This window comes from Lacerta agilis, chromosome 3, assembly GCF_009819535.1.
Source record: "Lacerta agilis isolate rLacAgi1 chromosome 3, rLacAgi1.pri, whole genome shotgun sequence".
Lineage (NCBI taxonomy): Eukaryota > Metazoa > Chordata > Lepidosauria > Squamata > Lacertidae > Lacerta > Lacerta agilis.
In genome coordinates this window covers 74,521,129-74,545,470 of record NC_046314.1, presented here as the reverse complement: position 1 = coordinate 74,545,470, position 24,342 = coordinate 74,521,129, and the positions used below count along the sequence as shown (strand labels likewise).

The 24,342-nt window shown below is 40.9% G+C and overlaps 1 protein-coding gene across 2 annotated transcripts in view; it reads right to left on the bottom strand.

Annotated features, from left to right (window-relative positions):
• The window catches only part of MTR (5-methyltetrahydrofolate-homocysteine methyltransferase), a 61,400-nt gene extending 40,658 nt beyond the window's left edge, over positions 1–20,742 (bottom strand). The window contains exons 1-8 of one of the 2 annotated variants that reach the window (XM_033144341.1): positions 20,507–20,742; positions 17,540–17,751; positions 10,341–10,430; positions 6,937–7,006; positions 5,185–5,277; positions 4,733–4,839; positions 3,097–3,156; positions 598–692 (exon numbers count right to left, since the gene is read on the bottom strand). In XM_033144341.1, coding sequence (XP_033000232.1) covers positions 598–692; positions 3,097–3,156; positions 4,733–4,839; positions 5,185–5,277; positions 6,937–7,006; positions 10,341–10,430; positions 17,540–17,751; positions 20,507–20,561 — 782 coding nt within the window. In that variant the 5' untranslated portion in view covers positions 20,562–20,742. The remainder of the gene's footprint in view (positions 1–597; positions 693–3,096; positions 3,157–4,732; positions 4,840–5,184; positions 5,278–6,936; positions 7,007–10,340; positions 10,431–17,539; positions 17,752–20,506) is intronic. The other variant, XM_033144340.1, reaches the window with a different exon arrangement.
• Between the last annotated feature and the right edge of the window lie 3,600 nt (positions 20,743–24,342).

Below are 24,342 nucleotides of genomic sequence, written 5' to 3'. Positions count from 1 at the left end.
AGTGACCTGCCTACATGTTCATCCTCCACAACCATCTCACACTTCCACCTAGCCCGGCAAACAGCTATTTGGCAGGCTGGATGGAGCATGATTTATATGGGGAGAAAGAAGAGTAGGCATGACTCTCCCTGCATGCCATTCTCCACATCACAATGGCATGTCAGGCTAAAAAAAAAAACTCAGTAGGTGGAGAAATTTAGCAGAGGAGAGGGAAAGGCTTGCTTGAGAATCCAAAATGGGATGCACTGAAGGTCGCTGAGGGCCAAAGTCTGCAAATATGCAAGGACAGTGAGAAGTGGACAACTGATTGGCACGGGCAGGAGATAGGTTGATGCTCTGCCACCTGCCCATCAACATGCACATCAGGAGAGAGTTGCGAGTGACTTAGGTCTACATGTCTCCAAGGAGGCCGTCTACATACTTTGAAAATCAGTGCTTTGAAAAGCAGAACAGATGGATACAGTAGACTGGGATCCAAACATTGTCCGCACAATCCTACCTCAACCCCCATTCATCTGAATCAGTTTTAGAAAAACTGGCACAGAGCCTATCAATACTGCATAGCTTTATTATTGTAAGTAAATTTACTTCTCTCACCAAAGTGGGTCACAGTGAGATATACTGATGACGAAAGCTTCCCCAGTCTGGCCAGAGAGAGTGCGGCCGCTTTTATCGACAATGGTTCCCGATACCTAAACACCACAAGGGAAGCAGTGAGAGAGACAAAGACAAAAAAAAAAAAACTTGTATGAAGACGGCTGCAACAGCAGATCTGATATGAACAATGCCTGATTAAAAATTAACAAGAGGCAATCAGAATGATGAAGGTTCTGTGCAACAACCACTGCAAACAATGTTTTAGCTGTCACAAAGATTGATCTGTAAATGAATAGCTCCCTTCTCCACTGGAAGACAAAGGAAGGGAGGGGGGAAGAAACTTTTATCTGAATTTGCACTTGGGATGTCAGAAAATTGTACAGAGAACACAAATTAACCAGATTTTTGAGATTCTGCTCATACGATCAGCTTTCCACCCCTCCTTTAAGGGGAATACTCACCTATTCTATAACAAGGCAAAGAAAGGAAGAAAAAACCACCTCCTCATCCCCCATAACCCTATAATTTGGCATTTGAGGCATTCATTTTCACATTCTTTTGAACACCACAGGTCCTCAACCCTTCCCTTATTTAAAACTATGCTTCCAACATTGCCTATAACTAGAATCTGATGGTTCCAATGTTCTCATTATGGAACAATCTCCAAAACCACAAAGGATTTCCATGGAAACAATAATGTATTACACAACTGATGCTAGCAGCAACGTAACTGCAAAATACTAGCCTTTTTAATTACATGATGGCCGCATCTGCACGTCACAATAACCCAGGGTTGCTGGCTTATTATGGTTTACTGGGAACAAGCAGCATGCGGGTGCACACTCTGCCCGATAATTCCTACTTCGCTCCTCTCCTGGCACAAGTGGGAATAAACTAGGAATACACAATTAAGCTGGGTTTCCCTTGACTACTGAACTGAGGATGGTTTTTCTCCAACAAGCCAAGATTCATAAGCCAACAATAAGCAATAGTTTATGGCATACTAGTGATCCTGGCTTATTAGGCAGAAACAAACCATGATTCTGGGTTCAGACTGTGACTAGTTTGTTTCAACCATCCAAGCCAGAATTATTGTGCACTGTGCCCCAGCATGCTGTTAAAACATAGTAAGCGGGGAAACTTGGATCATGACATACAAATGCAGTCAATAAACCTGTAGTTCAATCAATTATAACTCCTCCATGTTACAGCCTTAAGAGGCTGTGTGACAGACAAAATATAAGGTATCTTTTACTGAACCATGCTGATGCATTTCCTAACACCCTGATCTAATGGAAGCTCTTATGCGTGCTTCTAATGAATAAGAACCACAATACAGGAGAACTTTTGGCACCTGAGATACTGAAAGACATTAGGATGAACCAGTATGTGAGATATATATTATTTGAACCACATAAGTAGTGGTAGCTGAACCACAAAATAAGTGGAAGCTAACCAATGGTCTATCTCAGCTTGGATCTCAAGGGATAGCTGTCCAAAGTGATAAGGAGTTCATATGACAAGAGTAGCATAATGGTTGTTTCCCACCTTCCTGTCACAGTGGGCTTCCCACAGGGCTCTATGACAAACTTCTTCTCCCCTGCCAGCTGCTCCCCAGTGTGCCCTTCTCAGCATCCTGCAATCTGTGGGGTCCATTCAACAGCACATTTTACAGCTAGTACCTTACTGTCCGCTCTTGTCCCAGGAACGCAGGCTATTCCCAGCAGGAGCAGACAGTTGTGCATGGAGGCCATATGGAAGAGCTGGCAATAAAATGCTGTTGGTTAAAGACACAGGAGGCCTTCAGCTGCTACTGAAGAATTCCCGGGAGAATCTCAGCACACTTGGAAGAGCAAACGTGACAGCAGATGGAAAGGCAGAGTCCAGTGAGAGTCACTCCATGAATACAGGAGTGCAGAATTGCACACTGTAAGTTTGCACATTTACATATATATTTACACCACAGAACCAGAGGGGTTCCTGACAGTATATTTTAACTAACATATTTTAAACACAAAGAACAGCCAAATGGGGAAAGGTAGTATAGCTTCTGAAACTACAGCTTTTCCACTATTGCTGCTGTACTGTGGAAGGCCCTTCTCTCTGCAATATATGAAGAAGCAACCATTAGTTGCTTCGGACATCTTTCAATAACCTCCTTTTTTTGCCTCCGCTTTCTCCAGCTGGCTTTTTTTTGTTCACAGTCCCTGCATTCCTATTTTTGTTTTTGTAATACTGTTTTACTGGCTCCATGTTGCATTTTTATTTTAGTTACATTGTTGTTGCTTATGTTGTATACCGCTGAAGAGATGTTTTAAATATTAAGCGGTTTCTAAATGCTGATGCATATTTATTTATAATTATCATAAGAGGATGCTGATGCTCTAGAATACAGGTCGGGGACTTTAATGAAAGGAACAAAGTGTTCATTTCTTAGTTGGCTGAGCATTAACTCATGAATTACAGAGATGCTGTTACTCTTTCAGTTCTTATACTTACAAACAATGGTCTGGGGTCATACTCTTCCTCAAACAACTTCTGGAGCGCAAAGAGAGCTGCCTGTGCAATGAAAACGTGACAAAAATTAAGGGTGGGTGATTTGCTTTCCTTCCACTTTGGAGTTTTCAAACATTTTGCACATGTTGAGGTTTTGTTTTGTTGTAGGGAGGGAGGGAAGGATTAGACCAGCTCCAACACCTTTTTCTTTAGAGGAGACAAGAAATCCAGGCCAGACTGCATGAATCTATGGCAGGTGTGGGAAACATTTTTCAGCCCGAGGTCCACACTGCCTCTAACCTCCCAGTCAGTTCATGCCAGTGATGGGTGAGGCCCATTCAGAAGGTGGGCGGGAACATCCCACTCTTTCTCATCCACATCCACATATATATTCATACAAACACATAGACGAACATATACGTCCAATCTTGCACAAAGCACATACATAAAACAGCAACGTTTATTCATTCATACTCTCCTACTCACTCACCTACCCACCCAGGCAGGTGTGTACTTAAAGACAAATTCATGGAGAACAAAAAGACCGATGGCAAGGAGTCATGATATATACAGGTGAAACTCGAAAAATTTGAATATTGTGGAAAGGTTCATTTCTTTCAGTAATTCAACTTAAAAGGTGTAACTAATATATGAGATAGACTCATGACATGCAAAGCGAGATATGTCAAGCCTTTATTTGTTATAATTGTGATGATTATGGCGTACAGCTGATGAGAACCCCAAATTAACAATTTCAACTTTGGGGTTTTCATCAGCTGTACACCATAATCATCACAATTATAACAAATAAAGGCTTGACATATCTCACTTTGCATGTCATAAGTCTATCTCATATATTAAACTCCAGTAGCTAATGAAAACAATTGCTTACATAAATGGACTTCTCCACGATATTCTAATTTTTCAAGTTTTACCTGTGTGTGTGTGTGTGTGTGTGTGTGTGTGTGTGTATATATATATATACTACCTCAAAATCAGAGGAAGAATGCTGGTTGCTGGGGATCCCAATGAAGAAAATGCTACCACGCTGCTGTCCTTGTTGTGAGCTCCCTAAAAGCATCAGGTTGGCCACTGAGAGAACCAAATGCTGGACTACAGAGGCCTTTAGACTGATCCAGCAGCATTCTTCTTATCTCCAGCCTCTAACAGGAACATTCAGGGATTCAGCAAGCCTGGAGGAGTCATGTCGTGCTGTTCAGGCTTCACAGAGGGGAAGGAAAGGACACTTCTCTCATTCTACATCCACCCAAAACACTGTCCCTCTGTGCTATGTATTGCTAAAGGCCTCTTTCCTGAAGCTTCCACATCCAGCACAAGGAAGAGGAGCTTCTTAGCATCATGTCATACATGGCATCTCCTTCCAGGAAATTTCAACCATTCTATCCAGAATACTATAAGCTATTAAGGACTCCAGCAGAACAGCTCTAGCACCCGCCCCCGCCCCCAATCGTTCCTTGTACAAAGAGAATCAATACCGGTATTGTCATTTTAAATAAAAGGAGCTTTATCTGCTTTTGACTTGTGTCAACTTTGTGATCAATTAAATTATAGTTCACATGGAGTGGGGTGGTTTGTTTTTTTAAAATGGCACTTTCAAGAGTTTGCTTTGAATTCTCACCTTGGCATTGGCTGTATCAAATATGGTTTCAACTAACATGATATCTGCTCCACCATCAAGAAGTCCTTTGGCTTGTTCGGTGTACGCTTCCACGAGCTCATCAAAAGCTGCAACACAATAATAACAGATTCTCTTTTTATGCTACAAGTGACAATGAAACACCTATTGCAACTCCAAATGTGGTTCTCATATCCCCCACAACTGGTGGACATGCAAGCAGGTAACTTTGCACTGCAATTCCTTATCATTTGGTGCAATGTACAGCAGAATGAGATTAGTTGTTAGGCTCTCAAATAATTCTAATTAGCTCCCTCAAAGATATTCACCAAAAACATATTTATGGGTCAGCCTATATTATAAAAGTGGTGTTGGTGTTAAACTGATAAAAAACAGGAAAAGCAAAATAAATAATATTTGCCCTCAGTCTTTGGAATAACAATCTAAATACTTACTGACATTTCTGTAATCTGGCTTTTCCACTGAAGGGGAGACAGAAAGGGTCTTGTTTGTGGGACCCATTGCACCAGCAACATATTTTTTCCTTCCTTTACAAAGAAGAGACATAATATTTGAGAAACAGGCATTGGATGATGAGGCAAAGAGACACGCCAGTGCTTCATCATGTGCTATCCAGTCCAATGGATAAAAGTACCGCACTGCACTTGGGAACAAATGAGAGGGGCAAAACCTGCCTGCCATGCCAATGGTCAGTGGCACAATCCTGCAGCAAGGAACTTCAAAGGATCCAGTGGGGGAGAGTTCCAAAGTACCAATATAGGAAATACATTTTAAAAACAGTAATACAAAAACTGATTAGCATTGTAGTGATAATACAGTTTGGATGAGCAAGTGTTGTATTTTGGCATAGTTCAGCTGCTCAAGGAATACAACTGTTTGCAGTCCAGCTCCAATGTGGGGAAGGGAAGTTATCCTTTTGGCAGGAATTAAAATAGCATCCAGCAAATGGATGACAACCAGGAAGAGGTCTCAGGGAAACAAAAGAGCCTAAAGGAAAGGTTAGTGGGGAATATAGCTTGAATTAGGCTAATCAGAGAAGTGGTTCTGACTAAACTTTGTGATGCTGTTTGTTATGGGCGGAGAAAGTAGAGTGATAGACAGGCTGTCAAGAGACAGGGTAGCTAAAGGAAGTGGGACACAGCAGAAAAAGTGATCTGAAATGCACAGAACTGAGGAAACATCAGGTGGTGAACAGGCAGAGTTGGGGAAAAAGGAAGGAGCCAAAAAGAATATAGGGCTGGACAAAATTATACATAGGGACAAAGGGACTTGTGGGGTATTGGCAGGACAAGTAGATAGGCAGATGATGCAAGGCAAGCCCCTTCCCTCTACGTTTTTCAGCACCTGCTAAAAGCATTTTTATTTAGACAAGCCTATCCAGATATGTAGAATGTTGACATGTATTTCAATCTGTTTTAGCCTATTGTTGATTTTAATTATTTTTGTGGCTTCTCTTGTCACAACAAGCCTCAAGTGGCAATGAGGGCAAAAAGCCCAAATTTCACATATTGACAAACTTAGCAATCAGTGTTTGGCTGAAGACTTCTATAATAAGAACCGAGATTCTAATTAGAAAGACTGGTTAGATACTCCAAGATCAAAATGTGCAATAGATTCTGGAGAAGATTTTTTTTTTAAGAGTCTCATAGGTGAGCAAGACTGTAGTGATCTCTCTTTAACCATTACTGGTCTCTTCTAGTCATGATTTTGAGAAAACAACACCTTCTCTTTAAAGCTATTAAGAGTCTACATCTCCTCCTTGAAACCAGTTTGTAGGTTTTGGTTGATTATATGTTGTTCTTATATTCAACAAATAAAATATTTTTAAGAAAAAAGAAAACCACATTGTCCAGTTAGCACTTGAGTTGCTTATTGCTGGAATCTGCAAGAAGTTAAAGCCAGTTTACTTGCACTTTAGGTAATTTTGTATAAATAAGAAACCAAGTATGCAAGCTGCAGTGTTTTGGAAATAACACTGACTGACACTAACATCTGGAATCTAACCAGAATTTAGAACCCACAAGAGCCCCTAATGAATAGTGCCTATTTTATTATGCATTATTATGTTTCACTGAAGGACACCTCCAGCAATTACATCCTCCAGCCTAATGAGAAACAGTGATCCTAGGCTAATGTGTAAACTAATTGGAAGCCAGTAGGTTATAAATATTGGAATGTTATTTTACCTGTCTCAGCAGTGACATCATCGGCTGCTTTTCGGGCTACCTGTGCTGATATTTTGTTTAACCGATAAGCCTGGGCAGCACAGGGGTAGGAGAAAGTGGAGGAAACATCAAAACAAACATACATCCAGAAAAAGACATTATATTCAAAGTTTAACTAACTCTATTTTGAACTAAATTTTAGAGCAGGCATCCTCAAACTCAGCCCTCCAGATGTTTTGGGACTACAATTCCCATCATCCCTGACCACTGGTCCTGTTAGCTAGGAATGATGGGAGTTGTAGTCCCAAAACATCTGGAGGGCCGAGTTTGGGGGGGTGCCTGTTTTAGAGTGTTCATTTGCAATCCATTTTATAGCCAATTCACAAGTCATGGTAAACAAAAAACCCACCACCGCATGTTTCCAAAGAGCTGGCCTCCATTTCGGATCCCTAACCTATCAACTTGGCTCAAAAATCTCCACCTTGCTAGAAATGTTACCTGGCAAGGGCTAACACTATGACAGGAATTTTTTTTTTTTTTTTTGCAGCTCTCGTCAACACTGTCTACTGAAATGTGAAAGAGGAAGAACTCTAGAAGACACAAAAGCCTAATCTCACCCCTCCCCACCAAATTCAACCAAGGCAATAATAATAATAATAATAATAATTGTCAGGTCTGTGTTAGGGTTGCTCACAAGTAATCAAGCATGAGTCTCAACTGTCTTTTAATAGTTTATTGGTGCAGACTATTTACAGTGCAGAGAACGTGAAAACATGACCGTCCTATTCGCTCGCAGAATCCGGGAGTGCCGGTTTCTGGCTGCGACCCCTACATAAGAATTTCGGCACCCCAAAGCGTCACCACCCCGTCTCCTTTTGACCCCTCTGCGCAACTGGGGCGATGGAAGTGTTGAGTGGTTTACAGTTTAAGGTTCATTACTGTTCCACAGAAATGTGTATCTCTTTAAAAGAAAGAAGGAAATGAACTGACCTAGTTTTGCAGCTGTGGGGCAGTACAGCAGGTGATGTTAAGTTTTATTGATTTAAGGCGTATCAGCAATCGGATACAGTATATAAGGAGGTCTGCATACCTCTCTCAGTACCCTGGGTGGTGGGTCACTGGATGGGTCATGTTTTTGTAACGTTCTTATAGTTAATGTAACTTCTGTTATTTTTCTTTAATTAAAACAACTCCTAATTATACTTTGCAGTCTCCTCAGAATGCCTTTTGTTGCGCAGTTACTCAGTTTAAATACGCCAACAGGAAGTGGCGTGCTCCCCTCAGAGCGAAACTCATGAGGCGTGCTGGGGCTCTCAGCAGCATCTCCAAGCCCTTGTCTCGCCTGGCTGTTTCTAGCCCGCCCCTCCCCACTGGAGGAGGTGCTGCTCTTTCCGCTTGAGGAGGTCTCACTACTGAGGAGGTGTCTGGGCTCTCAGTACATCGACAAGACCTCCCGCCCTGCCAAGGGCGGTTCCCTGACAATAATGACAATAATATTTATTTATCTATCTATCTATCTATCTGGCTGTACCAATGGGTTACTGAGAGTGCCCAATTAGTATGTGATCCTCCAATCAGGATCAACACACATCCAACCTGGAGTCAAGCATCCTTCCCCCCCGGTCATTAGGAAGAATGTACACTCATCTTCCTTTTTTGTGCACTAGCAGATCTTTCTTCCAGTTTTCATCCTGATCTTGTTAGTCTTGTCTTTCTAAGACAGCAGCAGAGAACTTCAGCCTGTGGGTCAACACAGACCCCTCCAAGATCATCAGAGGCCCTCTTCTGATTGCCCTTTTTGACACAAGCTTTAAGGGTAGCAATGAGGGAGAGGTTCTTTTAAGTGGTGCACCCTCAAATTTGGGGAATGCTGTCCCCAAGGACATTTGACTAGTTGCCTAAATCAACACATTTTTGGTACCAAAGACTTTCCTCTACTCCCATGCATCTAATGATTAACATTTCTGTGGGTGCTTTAGCTTGCTCACTTTTTGACCATCACAGTCATGTGCATGTGGTTGGGAAGAGGTGAATGTTTCCATCTGTTGCTTTTAGAATTAAGCCTGTGATTATTTTAGTGCCCAGTAAAGTGTAAAGTACTTTTTGTACTGTAAGTTGCCTCAATATTTTTTTGTAGTAGGCTTCCAACAAATGCTTGTTTAGTGTTTAGTGCCTTAGGCTGTGGGCTCTCATTTTCCTTTCTTCTGATATTGCCACGTAGGGTAGATTGAAAACTGAAGTAAAAGCTTCCAATTAACCATGGTTTATTGTTGCATCTGAACCTAGAACTACAGTTAATCTTATGTTTAGGGAAACAAATCAGCAACCACAGTTTTGAGTTGGATAGTTTATCATAGGTAAATATGTACAGTTAGCTGGAAATTCTCACTTTTGTTTTCAGTCTCCTACTAATATTGGAGGGCAGGGGGGAGCTCAGATGTCCTTGTCCATTCACATAAAGCTATGCCATAGTTTAGCTTTATGTCTGAATGTAATCAGTGTCACAAATTTACTTACCTCAAGAACTCGGGAAAGGATTTCAAATGTCACAAGACAGCATAAATCAGTCATGACTGTCCACATTTATTTATTTAAAAATATGTATTTAGAGCCCGGTTGAAACCAAGCCACAGGATACTAAAAGTGTCAAAGTCTTGCTATGAAGCAAGCGTTCTCCATTAGAGAACAATTATTCAAAAAGTACTTGTTTGAGAAATTAATGTCCCTCAAACCCACACCAATAAAAGTCTAAATAAGCCCCTCATGCCACATTGCACCAATGATGGGGGAACTCCTTTATCCACTTTAACAGAAGAAAAAGAGCCAAAGCGAGGCACTCTTGTTTCACTGCTCCTTTAGGATCCTTTGATGAGTAGCCAAGCAGTGCATGGGCATGTATGATTTTGATCCAGAATGTATGCTAACGCAAGAATGCATTACAAGAGATTATCCAGCCTTGTAATTAGGCACTGGCTTGGCTGCCTAGTAAAACTGCTTCCAGGGGATCAGGCATGCCCCCTTAACACTACTGCATGCAAACTCTTCTTCTCTCAGCAGAAACAAGAGACTGCAGCTGCTGAACTTGAGCTGCAAACATACAACGGAGTGCCGTGCCTGCTAATCCTTGCACATTCTCTCTCCTGCTCATTCGATCTTCATTTGCTAGGCTGGGATTAGGATAATCTTTCATCAGAAAGAAGCAAATCAAAACTACATTACCTATAACATCTCAGACAAATGTTGTTGTTTTATACAGTGCCACGATTCTACAAGGCACAGTGCAGAATGGAATAAGCAAAAGGGGCAGGCATGTGCCCCATCTAAATTTCAACAGGGGGTGGCGAGACAGCCGCATGAAGGAGAAGTGTAAATGTGAATAAGCTACAAAACCCAAAATTGATTAACAAGAAATTCAAAATTCTTACCAAATGTTCAAGGCCATAGTCAGCCTGTGCTATTCTGGTGCTGCTGAAAGTGTTTGTCTCAATGATATCAGCACCAGACAGCAAGTATTCCTGCAAGAAAAAGAGAATGATTAGGGGGTTTCTTTGGGAGCAGGGGGCGGGAGAACAAGTTGTTTTTCAAATGCAAGTAAGCCTCTTTACAAATGTCAAACAAGGAATTTAAGCTCTTCTACAGTCCTTCACAGTAGAAGCCCATCTGCTCTCTGTATTTAAAGTAGTGCCATACGGCTTTAAACAGTACTGACTTCCTCTAAAGAATCCTGGGAACTATAGTTTGTCAAGGGCGCTGAGGGTTGTTTGGAGACCCCTATTCTCTTCACAGAGCTAAAATTCCTAGAATGGTTTAACAACCAATCCCTTTTCCACACAGAACTCTAGGAACTGTAGTTCTGTGAGGGGAACAGGTTTGCCTACCGCTCTCAGTAGGTAACCAGGTGTAAAATAGGGCTTTCTGTCATCACTTTTAATTCTGCAATTAATCTTAAGAGATTAGAGGGAAAGCTTAAAAAGTCCTACCATCTGCAAAGTCAGCTAGTGCCTTTTCATTATTTGAACAGCAGGAGAGGAAAATCTACCATATATTATGTAATTAAATTATAACTGAAAGTGGCAATAGCAGTAATTCCTCTTGGGTACTCACGCTGTTCCCCAAAATGAAGACACTTCAGTTCCTTAAAGAAATGTGCATACTTCTTTCTAGACTTGGAAGTACTGATGTGACTGTTTAGAATATCAATATAACAATGCGGTACGGTTTAAACCCTTGAGATTTTTCTCAGTGAAAAATAAAAATAAACGAGGACAAGGGTAATTACAGCCAATTATATTTTAATCAAAATGCTAGAAGAGAAATTCCCAGCTTAGATTTTCAAGGAAACTTATTGATAAGTGACAAGGTTTCTCTGGACGCAAACAAACTTTTCAAAAACTAAGGTTGAACTTGCATGATTATTAATGACAGGAAATGACACAAAGAGGGTTGGTAGACAGATTGACCTCCCCTCTCTGGTAATAACTTATTTCTTTTTTGCAAATGCATCCCATGCACTTCAATATTTAAAAAGATGCTTACCCTACGGTACTGCAGATGAAACCTTGCCTGTCAACTGGGACCCAGTAACATATATAGATTTGCAAGTGGGCCTTGAATGTGCTGCTTGTCTACCCCTTTCCCACTCCTCAGGTGGCTGGATTGTCCAAGTGAGACCACTCACAGAGGCTTCAGCACACATTTCACATGCAGTGAGAGGGTGCAGAGAACACTATTGCGCAGGGGCAGCACTACATCAAGGCAACACAAGCAGTTACCTGGGAAGCCTAACTTTGGCAGGGTGCCATCATCACCTGCACCAACACACAGAAGACAGGAAGCTTCTCTGTCATAGTTTGAGGGCTCTCTTGCGGATATTCCCTCTGCATTTGCATTGGTTTCTCTGCTGGACTGAATAGTAGCACCAGACCCCATTCAGTTTCAGCATTTGTCAACAATAGTAGAAGTTTATATCCAAAAAACAAACAAACAAACAAACATATATATTTACAAAAGCCCCTTTTAGATGTCTCTAGTATATATTATTTCTTGCTGTTTCCTTCATCTCTCGACCTCCGCACTGGAGATTCTTCACTCGACTCTCCCTGTTGGTCTGCCTGTAATTCTTCCAAACTTGAGAGTTCTTGCTCAATCTGTCCTTGTATTCCAACTCCTAAATCAGTTAGCTGCTTTTTTTTTTTTTTTTTTTTTTTTTTTTGCTTCGTCAGGGTTCCTAGCAGAATATTTCCTGCTATCTTTAAAGACCACCAATGTAGCAGGGTAGGCCAAGGAAAAGAGGATTTTTTGTTTGTAAAGAGCTTGTGCAAACTACTGCATACATTTCCTGTCTTTAAGTGTTTCCGGAGAAAAGTCTTGTCTCACTATGACCTTTCGCTGTTTAAACTGCAGGTCTGCTTTCTGCTGGAGAGATTAATAAATCTGGTCTCTTAACTTCTCTCTTGTGAATGCCATAATTACATCCCTGGGAAGTCCAGAGCCTCCTCGTGATGTAAACAACTGATGCACTCTCTCAATTTCATACTGCTCAATTACAATTCCTTGTTCTTTGAGCCATTCTAACATCACCTTTTCCAGGTCCTTATTCCCAATATCTTCAGAAATATCAATAACCATTAGGAAAATATGGTTTAAAACATGGAATAAGGTATTTAAAAATTGGATTTTTGGAAGTAAAAGAGTTAGAACCCCAGACATAGTAAATTATTCATCTCAAGAAGGGATGGGATAGGGAATACCAAATTTAGAATTTTATTATGAAACATTCCAACTGAAAAATTTAATATACTGGATATAAGGATGGGATTAAATGGATTAGGCTGGAGAATGAAATAAATGAAGGAATAGGAAGATAGGGGATATTCAATAGAGATATTAATATGGCTTGAAAGAAGACAATAGGGCCAAGGAAAACTGTGCTAGGAATCTGGAAGAATTGGAATATGAAATGGATGCCAACATACTCAAGATGCAGGTAGGTAGCCGTGTTGGTCTGCCGTAGTCAAAACAAAATTAAAAATTTAAAAAATTCCTTCCAGTAGCACCTTAGAGACCAACTAAGTTTGTTCTTGGTATGAGCTTTCGTGTGCATGCACATTTCTTCAGATACTCAAGGTGGATACCTTTAAAATATATGCAGAAGGGTCAAAGGGACCCTGGTCGGTGCAAGAAATTAGAAGATCAGGGATTTTATAAATTAAAAGACATGTTTGATGAAGAAGGGAATTTAATTACAAAAAAAAGTTTTTTGGGAGAAAATAGGAAAACAATATTGGCTGAAAGTGCAAGGACTTTATGACTTAAAAATGGAAAGAATAGAGGAGAAGATGAGGACAGAAATGAAAATAGATACGGTGCTGAACAAAAGCCAAATAACGGAGAAAGGAATTAGCAGGGATGTTATATAAATTGATGATAAGCGACAAAGAAAGAATGATAAGGATAATCCAGATTAAATGGGAGCAGGAAGGTATGATCCATCAAAATATGGTCCAAGAACTGATGAAGAATATAAACAATATTAAAATAGAAAAATATAAAGAATTAAGTAGAATTTTTTTATTAAAATGGTATAGAACTCCGGCACAAATGGTGTATATAGTGAAAGGGTTTAGTCCCAAATGCTGGCATTGTGGTCGGGAAAAAGGATTATATGCCCACATGTGGTGGGAATGTAATCTGGTTAAGGAATATTGGCAAAAGCTTATAAAGGCAATTTCTGGATTATTTCAAATAAACATAGAAGTTAATAGGGATTTGCTCTTTTCCAGAATATTGGGAAATAATCAAATAAAAAGTAATATGCAAGAGTTGTATAAGATTATGATTCTAGCCGGAATGGCGGTTATTGCACTGGCACTGCCATAGTCAAAACAAAATAAAAAATATAAAAAAATCCTTCCAGTAGCACCTTAGAGACCAACTAAGTTTGTTCTTGGTATGAGCTTTCGTGTGCATGCACACTTCTTCAGATACAAGACAGATGTACTGTTTTTGGGGGACGGGTCATGCAGGTGTGGGGAACTCCCTGGTCCTGAATGGGGTAACTGTGCCCCTGAAGGAGCAGGTGCGCAGCCTGGGAGTCATTTTGGACTCAAAGCTGTCCATGGAGGCACAGGTTGATTCTGTGTCCAGGGCAGCTGTCTACCAACACCTGGTACACCGGCTGAGACCCTACCTGCCTGTGCATTGTCTCGCCAGAGTTGTACATGGTCTGGTTATCTTTCAATTGGACTACTGCAATGCGCTCTACATGGGGCTACCTTTGGAGGTGACCTGGAAACTACAACTAATCCAGAATGCAGCAGCTAGACTGGTGGCCGGGAGTGGCCGTCGGGATCATATAACTCTGGTCCTAAAGGATAATCATTGGCTCCCAGTACATTTCCGAGCACAATTCAAAGTGTTGGTGCTGAGCTTAAAAGCCCTAAACGGCCTTGGCTCAGTATACGTGAAGGAATGTCTCCACCCCCATTGCTCAGCCTTCATCACTGAGGTCCTCCTCCAAGGGTCTTCTGGCGGTTCCCTCACTGTGAGAAGTGAGGTTACATGGAACCAGGCAGAGGGCCTTCTTGGTAGTAGCGCCCTCCCTGTGGAACACCCTCCCTTCAGATGTCAATGAAATAAACAACTGACTTTTAGAAAACATCTGAAGGCAGCCCCTTGTTTAGGGAAGTTTTTAATATTTGATGTTTTATCATGTTTTTACTATTCATCTGGGAGCCGCCCAAAGTGGCTAGGGAAACCCATCAGATGGACGGTGTATAAATAATAACATTATTATTATTATTAGTAGTACTAAACTTAACAGGGAAAATAAATTAACTCTATTCTCAGAGGTGCCATAACGTTGTTTCCCTATGTTCTCAGCTATTAAGCAGCTCAGATCCCTAGTTTTCAACCTTTTCAGATTTCCCAAATTCACCCCCCCCAACACACATTTTCCCCGCCTTTCAACCTGCCATTGTGTTGCAGATCTTCCCATCACCTATTTTTTCTTATGAGCCAAATCCTCTTTTCTCTTCTCATGTCTGCTTAGCTTCCCCCCTCTACCTAGTGATGCTTCTAAACTGGAGGCTCCTAGCAGTATCTAATCAAGGCTCTTCCATGGCAAACTGCATGTGAAATTGCAATTGAGTGGAGAACTGCACTTTGTCTGCATGTAAACCTCTCAATATTCCACCCACACAAATGGGCTGACATAAGTGTGTAGGTGGGGAAAATTCAATTCACTCAAGCACGCCATTTCCAAAGCACTTATTCTATCACCTTTTAAAATGTACACTCAAATATTTTTGTATTACTGCTATTGAACCATTACATAAGTAGCTTTTTTAAAAGAGTTGGAAGTATTTTAGTGCTAATTATAGACCGGGGGGATAAAAAACTGTGCTAAAATGGAGGACAGCATGTGTTTAATTTTAATAATCTAAAAACATTACAGGGAACCAGGCAGTGGGCCTTCTCGGTAGTGGCACCCGCCCTGTGGAAAGTCTTCCCATCAGATGTCAAGGAAATAAACAACTATCTGACTTTTAGAAAACATCTGAAGGCAGCCCTGTTTAGGGAAGTTTTTAATGTTTTATTGTGTTTTTCATATACCATTGGGAGCTGTCCAGAGTGGCTGGGGAAACCCATTCAGATGGGCAAAGCATAAAATAATTAATTAATAAGAAAATAATTAATTAATAATTAATAATACATAAGAAGATCCTGCTGGATCAGGCCAATGGCCCATGAAGTCCAGGATCCAACCAGGCAACTGTGAGAAGTCCGCAAACAGTCTGCAATAAAATGTTTTGTTTTGTTTTATTAAAGCATCAAATACTTTAAGAATTTCTTTTGAAGGTGAAAACATGATTAAGAGAATTTTTAAAAATCAATTAAAAATAAAATAGATACAATGATAGAATGACACCAAGAGACCAGGCAATACTGAAAGTGATTCAGGATATAGATGCATAGTAAAAGAGTTATATGCCAAACCACATCTCATTAAAAAAAAAAAAAGACAGAAGGGTAGTGCTACAATAGTTACTGTTAGGATATTGGTACAGACCAAGCTGCAAAAGCAGCAGCGAGGCTGGTATGACTTGTGTTTTTCCCATGAGAAAGACAGCTGTTTTGTCTTTCTCTCAACCATGTGATGTTACTGTGTATCTTTACTTTCACATTCAGTTCTGGCTCAAGAAAGAGAGATGCTAGATGCATTATGCACAGCTCTGACTTACTGAGCTGGCAAGCAGAGACACACTCTGTATCTTATCTACAATAAAATAGTTTAGCCTTAATGGCTTGTGTGTGTTGTTCTTCACGCTGTGGAACAATCGCATATAAATGTGCCACTGGTCTCGAGTAGCCAGAAGTGCACCCAGGCTTCGTCCCTGCCTGGGGGGGTCAGTCTTACAACTTGCCCCGGGCGGGGCGTTTGCTAACAGTTACCACCTGTGGAAGTTGCACTACCCTATCATTCTTTCCACTGGAAACTTCCAGGCTGAACTACTGCAATGCACTCTACATGGGGCTGCTCTTGAGATTGGTTCAGAAGCTGAAGTTGCTGCAAAATGCACTAGCACAACTACTTGCCAGGGCAGGGTATTGCAAATATGCTGCCCCACTGCTGAAAAAAATTGCACTGGCTGCCAATTAGCTACTGGACTTAGCTCAAGGTGTTGGTTTTGGTGTATAAATACAGCTTGAGACCAGGATATCTGAAAAATCATCTCACTCCTTATATATCCAATCAATTAAAGTACTATGTTCTGCAGGTGAGGGCCTCCTGCTGCAGATACCATCTTCATAGGAGGTCTGTTACACACAATATGGGAATCAGGCTTTTAGTGTTGTGGCACCTACACTCTGGAATGCTCTCCCCTGGAGTATTAGACAGGTGCCACCTCTGTTGTCATTTTGGTGCCTAGTGTGAAGACCTTACTCTTCTAACACGGCATTCCTAGTCTACCTCTGTACTGTAAATGTTTTAAATTGTTTTATCACTTGTTCTTTGCCACCCAGGGCTCCTTCAGGAGGAAGGGCAGGATATAAATTTATTCAGTAAATAAAAAGCAACAAAACAGTTCTGTAAAGAATATTCAGTGAAATCACAGTCCATTCAAACTGATAAAAGTTTTTCAGTCCAACTCAGTGGGCTCTTATTGGTTGTTACAATTATCAAGTTTCTACTAAAGAAAGAGAAAATATGCAACTTACTCAGCGATTATTTCTATATACAGTGGTACCTCTAGATGCGAACGGGATCCGTTCCGGAGCCCCATTCGCATCCTGAGCAGTCCGCATCCCAAGTGCCGCATCTGCGCATGTGCACGATGCGATTAGGCGCTTCTGCGCATGACGTCATTTGACGCGTCTGCGCATGCGCGAACCGCCAAACCCGGAAGTAACCCGTTCCAGTACTTCCGGGTTTGGTGCATTCGTAACCCACGCTGTTCGCATCCCGCAGCGAACGCAAAACAAGGAACGACTGTACATTATAATTCACACAAGTTTTTCAGCAAAAGGAACCATGATAATTATTGTCATCTAAGTTATCTGCATATGCCTTTGCAAAGCTGTATTCTCCCAGTGAAATCTTCATAAAACAAACTATACTGACCTTGTGAATTTTGTAGATTATGTCGGGCTGAGTTATGCTTAACAGATCATTGTTTCCCTTTAGCGGTTTCATATGATCCTTAAATTCTTCACCTTGAAATTGCTCTTCTGTTAAGTTATGTTGCTGGATCATGGTCCCCATGCCTCCATCCAAAACCATAATGCGTTCCCGCAAAACCATTTCAATTTCATCTTTCAGGCTTTTCTTCGTAGCTGTGTTAGGAACAGGGTCAAGTGAGAAATGCATATTCAAAGCCAGGGTGGATAAAAATCAATGATTAAAAAAAAAACACTTTTAAAATTATTTTTTTATTTAAATCGGATTTTTAAAATAAGGATTTGTTTTAAGTTTTTCATGTGTGCTAAAACTGAGTCTAAGTTTTTTTTAAAAAAAAAAACAATTGTTTAACCACATCAGTTAACAAACATGGATACATATGATATAATGTTATTGTTTTAGTTAAATAAATTGTTTAAATTGTTATTAAGGAAATGATTACCGGTATTTTCCTCCTTCCAATAAAGTACAGCAGAAAAATTATCCAAATATAAACAGTTAACTTATTAAAGTTCATAATTATCTGTCTATGTATTTCTAACAGTATAACCAAATCAGTAATTTTTGATATAACTGTAAAAACTACTCTGAAAATTTATTATTCCAAAAATGAAACCTTCATTTGGTTGTAAATATTAAGATTATACCAGCAAGAATGAGTCTTTCTGTTAAAAAAAATGATTAAATCAAGTCTTCCTGACTAGCGATTTAAATCATGATTTAAATTGTGATTTAAATCAAATCCACCCAATTCAAAGCAGTCAGCAGTATCCTGTTGCAAATATCATGCCCTCTCCTTTAAAGAATTGTATACTATAGAGCTAGATGTAGAACCAGCTCCTAACTCAGCAGCAATGCTTCTCCCTATGTTCTTGCAAGCCTGTAGATTTTAGGGCTTGTTTGCTTGAGGACTAACAGTGCAACTCTACCATGCTGTGATATATCCAATGTTAGTCATACTCAGAGTGGACTTTTTGAAGTCATTTTCAATTTCTTTCAATGGGTCTACTTTGAGTATAATTCTCTTTATCACTGATGGAGTGGAAAGAAAGAGCATGAGTTTCTAATTACAGTAGTAGGTAGGCATTTTTGCACATGCTCTATCACACTGTCAAGACATTTAGGAAAGATTACCAACAATTGTGAGCTGTTACACAACACACAGGCCACACCTCCCCCACATGATTTTTAATCTACACCAGTCCCTCTAAAAAATAAATCAGCTTCCTATTGAGCAAATGGCATTAAGAGGTTAGGTCACCACACAAGAGCATAGCTGTGAACCCTCCCTGCTGTTCCCCACTGCTATATACATAGCTGTCAATCCTCCGTGCTGTTTCCCAACGCTATAATAAGGGAACTTCCTGGAAAGGTTGACAGCTATGCCAAGAGCAATCACTGATAGCCCCATCCTAACAATGTTCACTCCAAAGTCCCACCGATTTCAAGGAGATCCAAACTGGAATACACAGTTTTACCCTGCACCTAAAAAAGATGTTTGGCACATTGTGTCCCATGTTGATTTAAGAGAAGGACAGCACAACTATACAGGGATTTCTTCAGCTCCCATTAAGAAAGCATCACCATAAGATAGAGGTAAAATATGGTACAAAACCTAGCACCAGCATTGCACACATTCAAAACAATGCAAAACACCGGGGGGGGGGGAGGAAATGTAATTTTCGCTGAACTAATCTTGGAGAGTCTTGTAACATATAGGGTTTTGAGTCATTTGGGCCCCTTCAATAAGCAAATTTTAAAAAGAATAAACTTTTACCTATACAAGGAATAAAACATTAAATGCAAAAATCCTACTCACTTTCTTGAACTCATTGAGGATTACTTCTGAATAAACATGGAATAACAGATTTTTGGATGACCTTCAGTAATATTGAGGACGATTAAGAAACCCTGGGATTAATTTTAATTCCCAAATGTGTATCTCTATGATTACACCTAAGGGGCAAGTTCTATGAACACTTGCAATCCTGCTTTGTTTTACTCTTTAAGGTGTATATAGATTTAGTGGTATACTGTATATGAAGCATGGACCAAAACATTTACCGGTACATAGCTATGTCCTAAAAGATGTTAAGTCTGCTGGTCCTGCTTTTTTATATTTCTTCTGTGCCTCCCAAAGGTCGTTAAAATACTGCAAAATAAAGTTCTCTTTTGAAACCCAAGGCATGTTAATCTAAGTCACTGGCAACTAAGAAGCACCTTTCATTTAAAGAAAACAAAAAGCAAGCCGGGGCCACGGTACACGTGGTTTCCAATAAAGTGTGTTGTATCTTTTCCTGCTGCCAAACACACAAACCTATTCAGAAGGCAAGTTACTGTGCCTCTTAATAATGTCTCACAGGGTACTAATACAGAAGATCCATTTATTGCCTACTATCCATTGTCCAGCGCAACACATCCAAAGGTTATTCAATCCACATGCTTTATTGCATCATGTTCTGTCCACTACGACAGCTACTAAAGAGAAGAAAGTTAAAAAAAAAAACTAGTAAGTCTAACTAGGGAAAGAATTAGGAGTGGAAGGCAACTAACTTTAGCCTACCCTCAGAGCACACCTACTGAAATGAAGGGACGGAATTTAGTCGCGCTCCTTAATTTCAACAGGTCTGCTATGAGACAAAGTTAGCTGGAAAAGCTATCCCCCTCCAAACTTCTTGTTCTGCATCCAGAAACCGCATGAACTATCATCCATTACTTTCCCCCCACGTTCTCTGCAAAAAATATCCCCTCTCCCGACACGCCGTTAAGTGGCAAATAAAACTTTGCTGCACCAGCTGCAGCGCTAGACGCGCGCGCTCCAACCCCCCAGACCCAGCCGGGAAGAACGCGAGGCCAGGAGGCAAGCTGCCCACCGCGTGACCTCGCGGCTCCCGGCAAACAAACACGCACCGTCCGACTGCTGGCCGCCGGACTGATGAGGCGGCTCGTGGATGGCGGGCGACATACCGCTCCGCGATCGCCTTCCGACACCGCAAATGGGAGAAGAGCCCCAATTCGCTGGCTGGGGAGGCCGTAGGCAGGGCAGGGCGGAGAAGGCGCCTGCGCGTCATCCGGGTTATTGTACCGGGCTTCCCTTCTTCGCTCGCTTGTGAGCTCTTGTTTTCGCCGCCTCAGCTGTGAGGAGAGGCGTAGCTGCGTGGGTGGACGGCGTTAATGTGTTCGGTTTCTCTGTCTATTAAAGGCGTCCTCTTTTCCCAACGGCTATTGGTTTTTATTCTTCTCTCCCTTCCCCGAAACCATGTACAGTACACAGATTTAATAAATGAATCAGTGCCGGATTTACATATGAGCTAAACAAGCTATAGCTTAAGGCCCCACTCTCCTGGGCCCCCCCCCAAAAAAAATTAAAGGCAAAAAACCACGATGTACATTTCCAAAATATAAGGGGGGGGGGAACAAATAAATAAAACCTACATACAGCAATAGTGTTTTGTGTTGTGCAGGCTCCTATGATGTAAGTAATGGGCCCCACCTGCTAGCCTGCTCCCTGAAATAGGAAATATCACTGGTTTGCTCATTTCTATATATGCTACAGTGGTACCTTGGTTCTCAAACTTAATCCGTTCAGAAGTCTGTTCCATATAGCATATATTCAACACAAAACAGCGGCAATTTGTTGTTGACAAAGGAGGACAGCTGGACATATAAAGGGCCCCATTGCCTTCAGTAGCTTAGGGCCTCATCAAACCTAAACCCAGCCTTGGTTCAAGGACAGGTTCCCAGAAGCACCATGGCCTTGATCCAAATTAGGGGGGAAGGCAATGCTAGACGTCTCTTGCAAAGGATGCAGAAATGTTGAAAGGGCTCCGTGTCCTAGTTCGGCTTCCAGCACTCGCTCCACACACACCATGCTCCAAGAGTGTGCCATGTAGTGGTTAGAGCATCGGGACCAGGAACTGGGCTAGAAGCCTTCAAATCCCAGCCGGCCACGAAGCTCCCTGGGTGACCCAGAGCCAGTTGCTGTCTCTCAGCCTAAGCTACCCCACTGGGTTGTTGGGTTTAAATGGGGAGGACCGCCTTGACCTTCTTGGAGGAAAGGTGGGGCACAAAATAAAGAAAATGAAGTGTAGCACCTTGCTTACGAAAGCTTATGCACCCCAAATTTAATATGTCTTAGGGCTGTGTTTTTACACCACTGATGAGTGCATTTTAAAATGTAGAGCCTATACTTAGGTATACAACTCTTGCTGGGCTGAGAATTGCTGTGGTCGCTTTCCATCCCATCTACTTGCCATTTTTTCTCTTTTGCTTTAGTGCTCTGAATCCTGCATTCTTTTTATTTATTCCAGGAAGTAGTTTGTAGAACTGTCCTTGCCAGTTTCCTAATACTGGATTGATTGATTGATTGATTGATTGACTGGCAGGTTAGACTGCTGGAAGCAAAGGTGGATCTAGGGGAGCACAGCCGTTGGGTCGCACCAGGCGCAGAGCTTCTGGAGCGCTGCAACAGGTGCCACAACTATGAAGTCCAATGGAAGGCAGGGGAACAGATTTTGGCATCACACAGAGCACCACAGAACTTTGAGATGCCACGGTCCACTGCTGGAAGATGGGAGCCAGTTTGCTTTGTACTGAGCAGCTGGGTAGAATACTGCCTGCACATTTCCCCCTTACAGCTCTGTGCATAAAAGTTTAGGTAAGCAAGAAGCATTATCTCAGTTCAATGACACATTCCAGCCTCCCAGAAACACTCAAGGGGAGTACAAAGCAGGGCTGGTAAGTGGTGTGGAAAGTCCCAAGGGCAAAATATTCCACATCCCTGGTTTAAACTAATGTGCAAAGTGGGCCTAATTCAGTTTCATGTCCTGTGCATATATCTACTATAAGATGCATGTCAACTCAAGCAGGCCTCTTGTTCGTATTTTAAATTTAAGTCACCACAATCTCTTAATAAATTAAGTAAGTTTGCTGGAAGGCTGTCAATGGATGAGTAGCAAATTGATACAGTAATTAACTCTCCCATGTAAAAACTTGGCTTCTTGCATTCACTGTGAACTTGTATTGTGGTTCTGGTTAACTTATCTGTTAATTATGAAAGTATCAAGTTGTTATTTACTCTGAAGAGCAAGATCTTTCTTGGCACACCCCAGACCTCACCCCAGATCACTGAGGCACAACCTACCATATGGGCAGTTTTTGAGAATAAGGGGTAACTGTTCCACAGAAACTCATTTTGTATGTGAATCTCGTTACTGAGTAATCAGCTACTTGGCAGTGGCTTATAGCTTAAGTAAAGCTTCACAGGTTTCATGACCTGATCTTTGTCACTGATAAGGGTGCATATATTTGAAGCTATTTGAAATACAGTAAATACTTATTATCAATGGCTGGGAGTTTTCACTTATTGGGAGCAAGTAAAACTAAAATTAAATTATTACAGGTAGGTAGCCAGGTTGGTCTGACGCAGTTGATATATATATATATATATATATATATATATATATATATATATATATATATATATATATACCATTGTCCACTAGCACCTTAGAGACCAGCTAAGTTTGTTCTTGGTATAAGTTTTCGTGTGCATGCACACTTCTTCAGATATGAAGGGGAGATACGGGGAGAGGTATCTGAAGAAGTGTGCATGCACACTGAAGCTTATACCGAGAACAAACTTAGTTGGTCTCTAAGGTGCTACTGGACAAAAAAAATTTATATATATATATATTAAAATTATTACATTTATATCCATTATAATGATTCCATATTCTAATGATATACACACAACACACATGTATTTGCAAGTTTGGGCCTTTGAAGATACATAAAATAACAATATATTAAAACACTTTGCTAAGGTTAAATGCCAAGGAACTCTCCCTAAATAGTATTGGTATATGGTAACCAAAGATTATTCACCTACAATACCATTTATATTTGTTATGAGTTTCGGGGAGAGGGATCCAGCAAGTGTTAAAATATAAGCCAAGCTAGCTTTCTGCGTTGAGGTGATAGCCTGGGTGATGAGGCATTAAGGGAAACAAAGGAAAGTGGATCTTGTCTACTCTACTGGCTGGTAGTTAGAAAAAGACAAAGGCAAAAGTTGAGTGGTAGTGGTATGACCTAGAAGTAGAGCAGCAAGCCGAAGAGAGTCAGAGCAATACTTGAGAGCAACGTTTTATTCCTGTTGGAATCCAAGGCTGCGGTTATGGCTGAAACAATACTGTTTTCTGATGTTCATGCTGTGAGCCCCTCCATCGCAGGCTCAGATTGTATATATGTGTAAATAAACCATATATCATAAAGACACCACAATCTCTGCTATGACTAATTCCCAAAGGAAACATGAACCCAGAGTAAGTGCCTGGAACCCCTGGAATTTTGCACTCTTCAGAGATTGGGATGGCACGCAACATATCTAAATAAGAGAAGGACAAACAACAGGAGATCTTGGAGTAGATGAATATTCTCTTTCAATAAACGCTTGAGGTTTTCCATTTATTTAGATTCCTAAAGAAATTGTATCAAACAAAGCACTCAAATGTTATTTATTTCTCTGAATGTGATTTTTAAATATAATAAACTTACAATCTCCAAAACATTAAAAACAGAGCCAGAAAGATTAGAAATGTGGGAGGGGCTCCTTGATCTTTTCTCTGCCCCTTAATTTACCACTGCATCTCCTTCCCCTTGCCTTTTATTCCCAGCTGTCTGAGAAGCTGAACGTAAGTCTAGGTGAAAGAGAAAAAGGCCTGGAGGAGAGAAAGAATCAGCGTGTG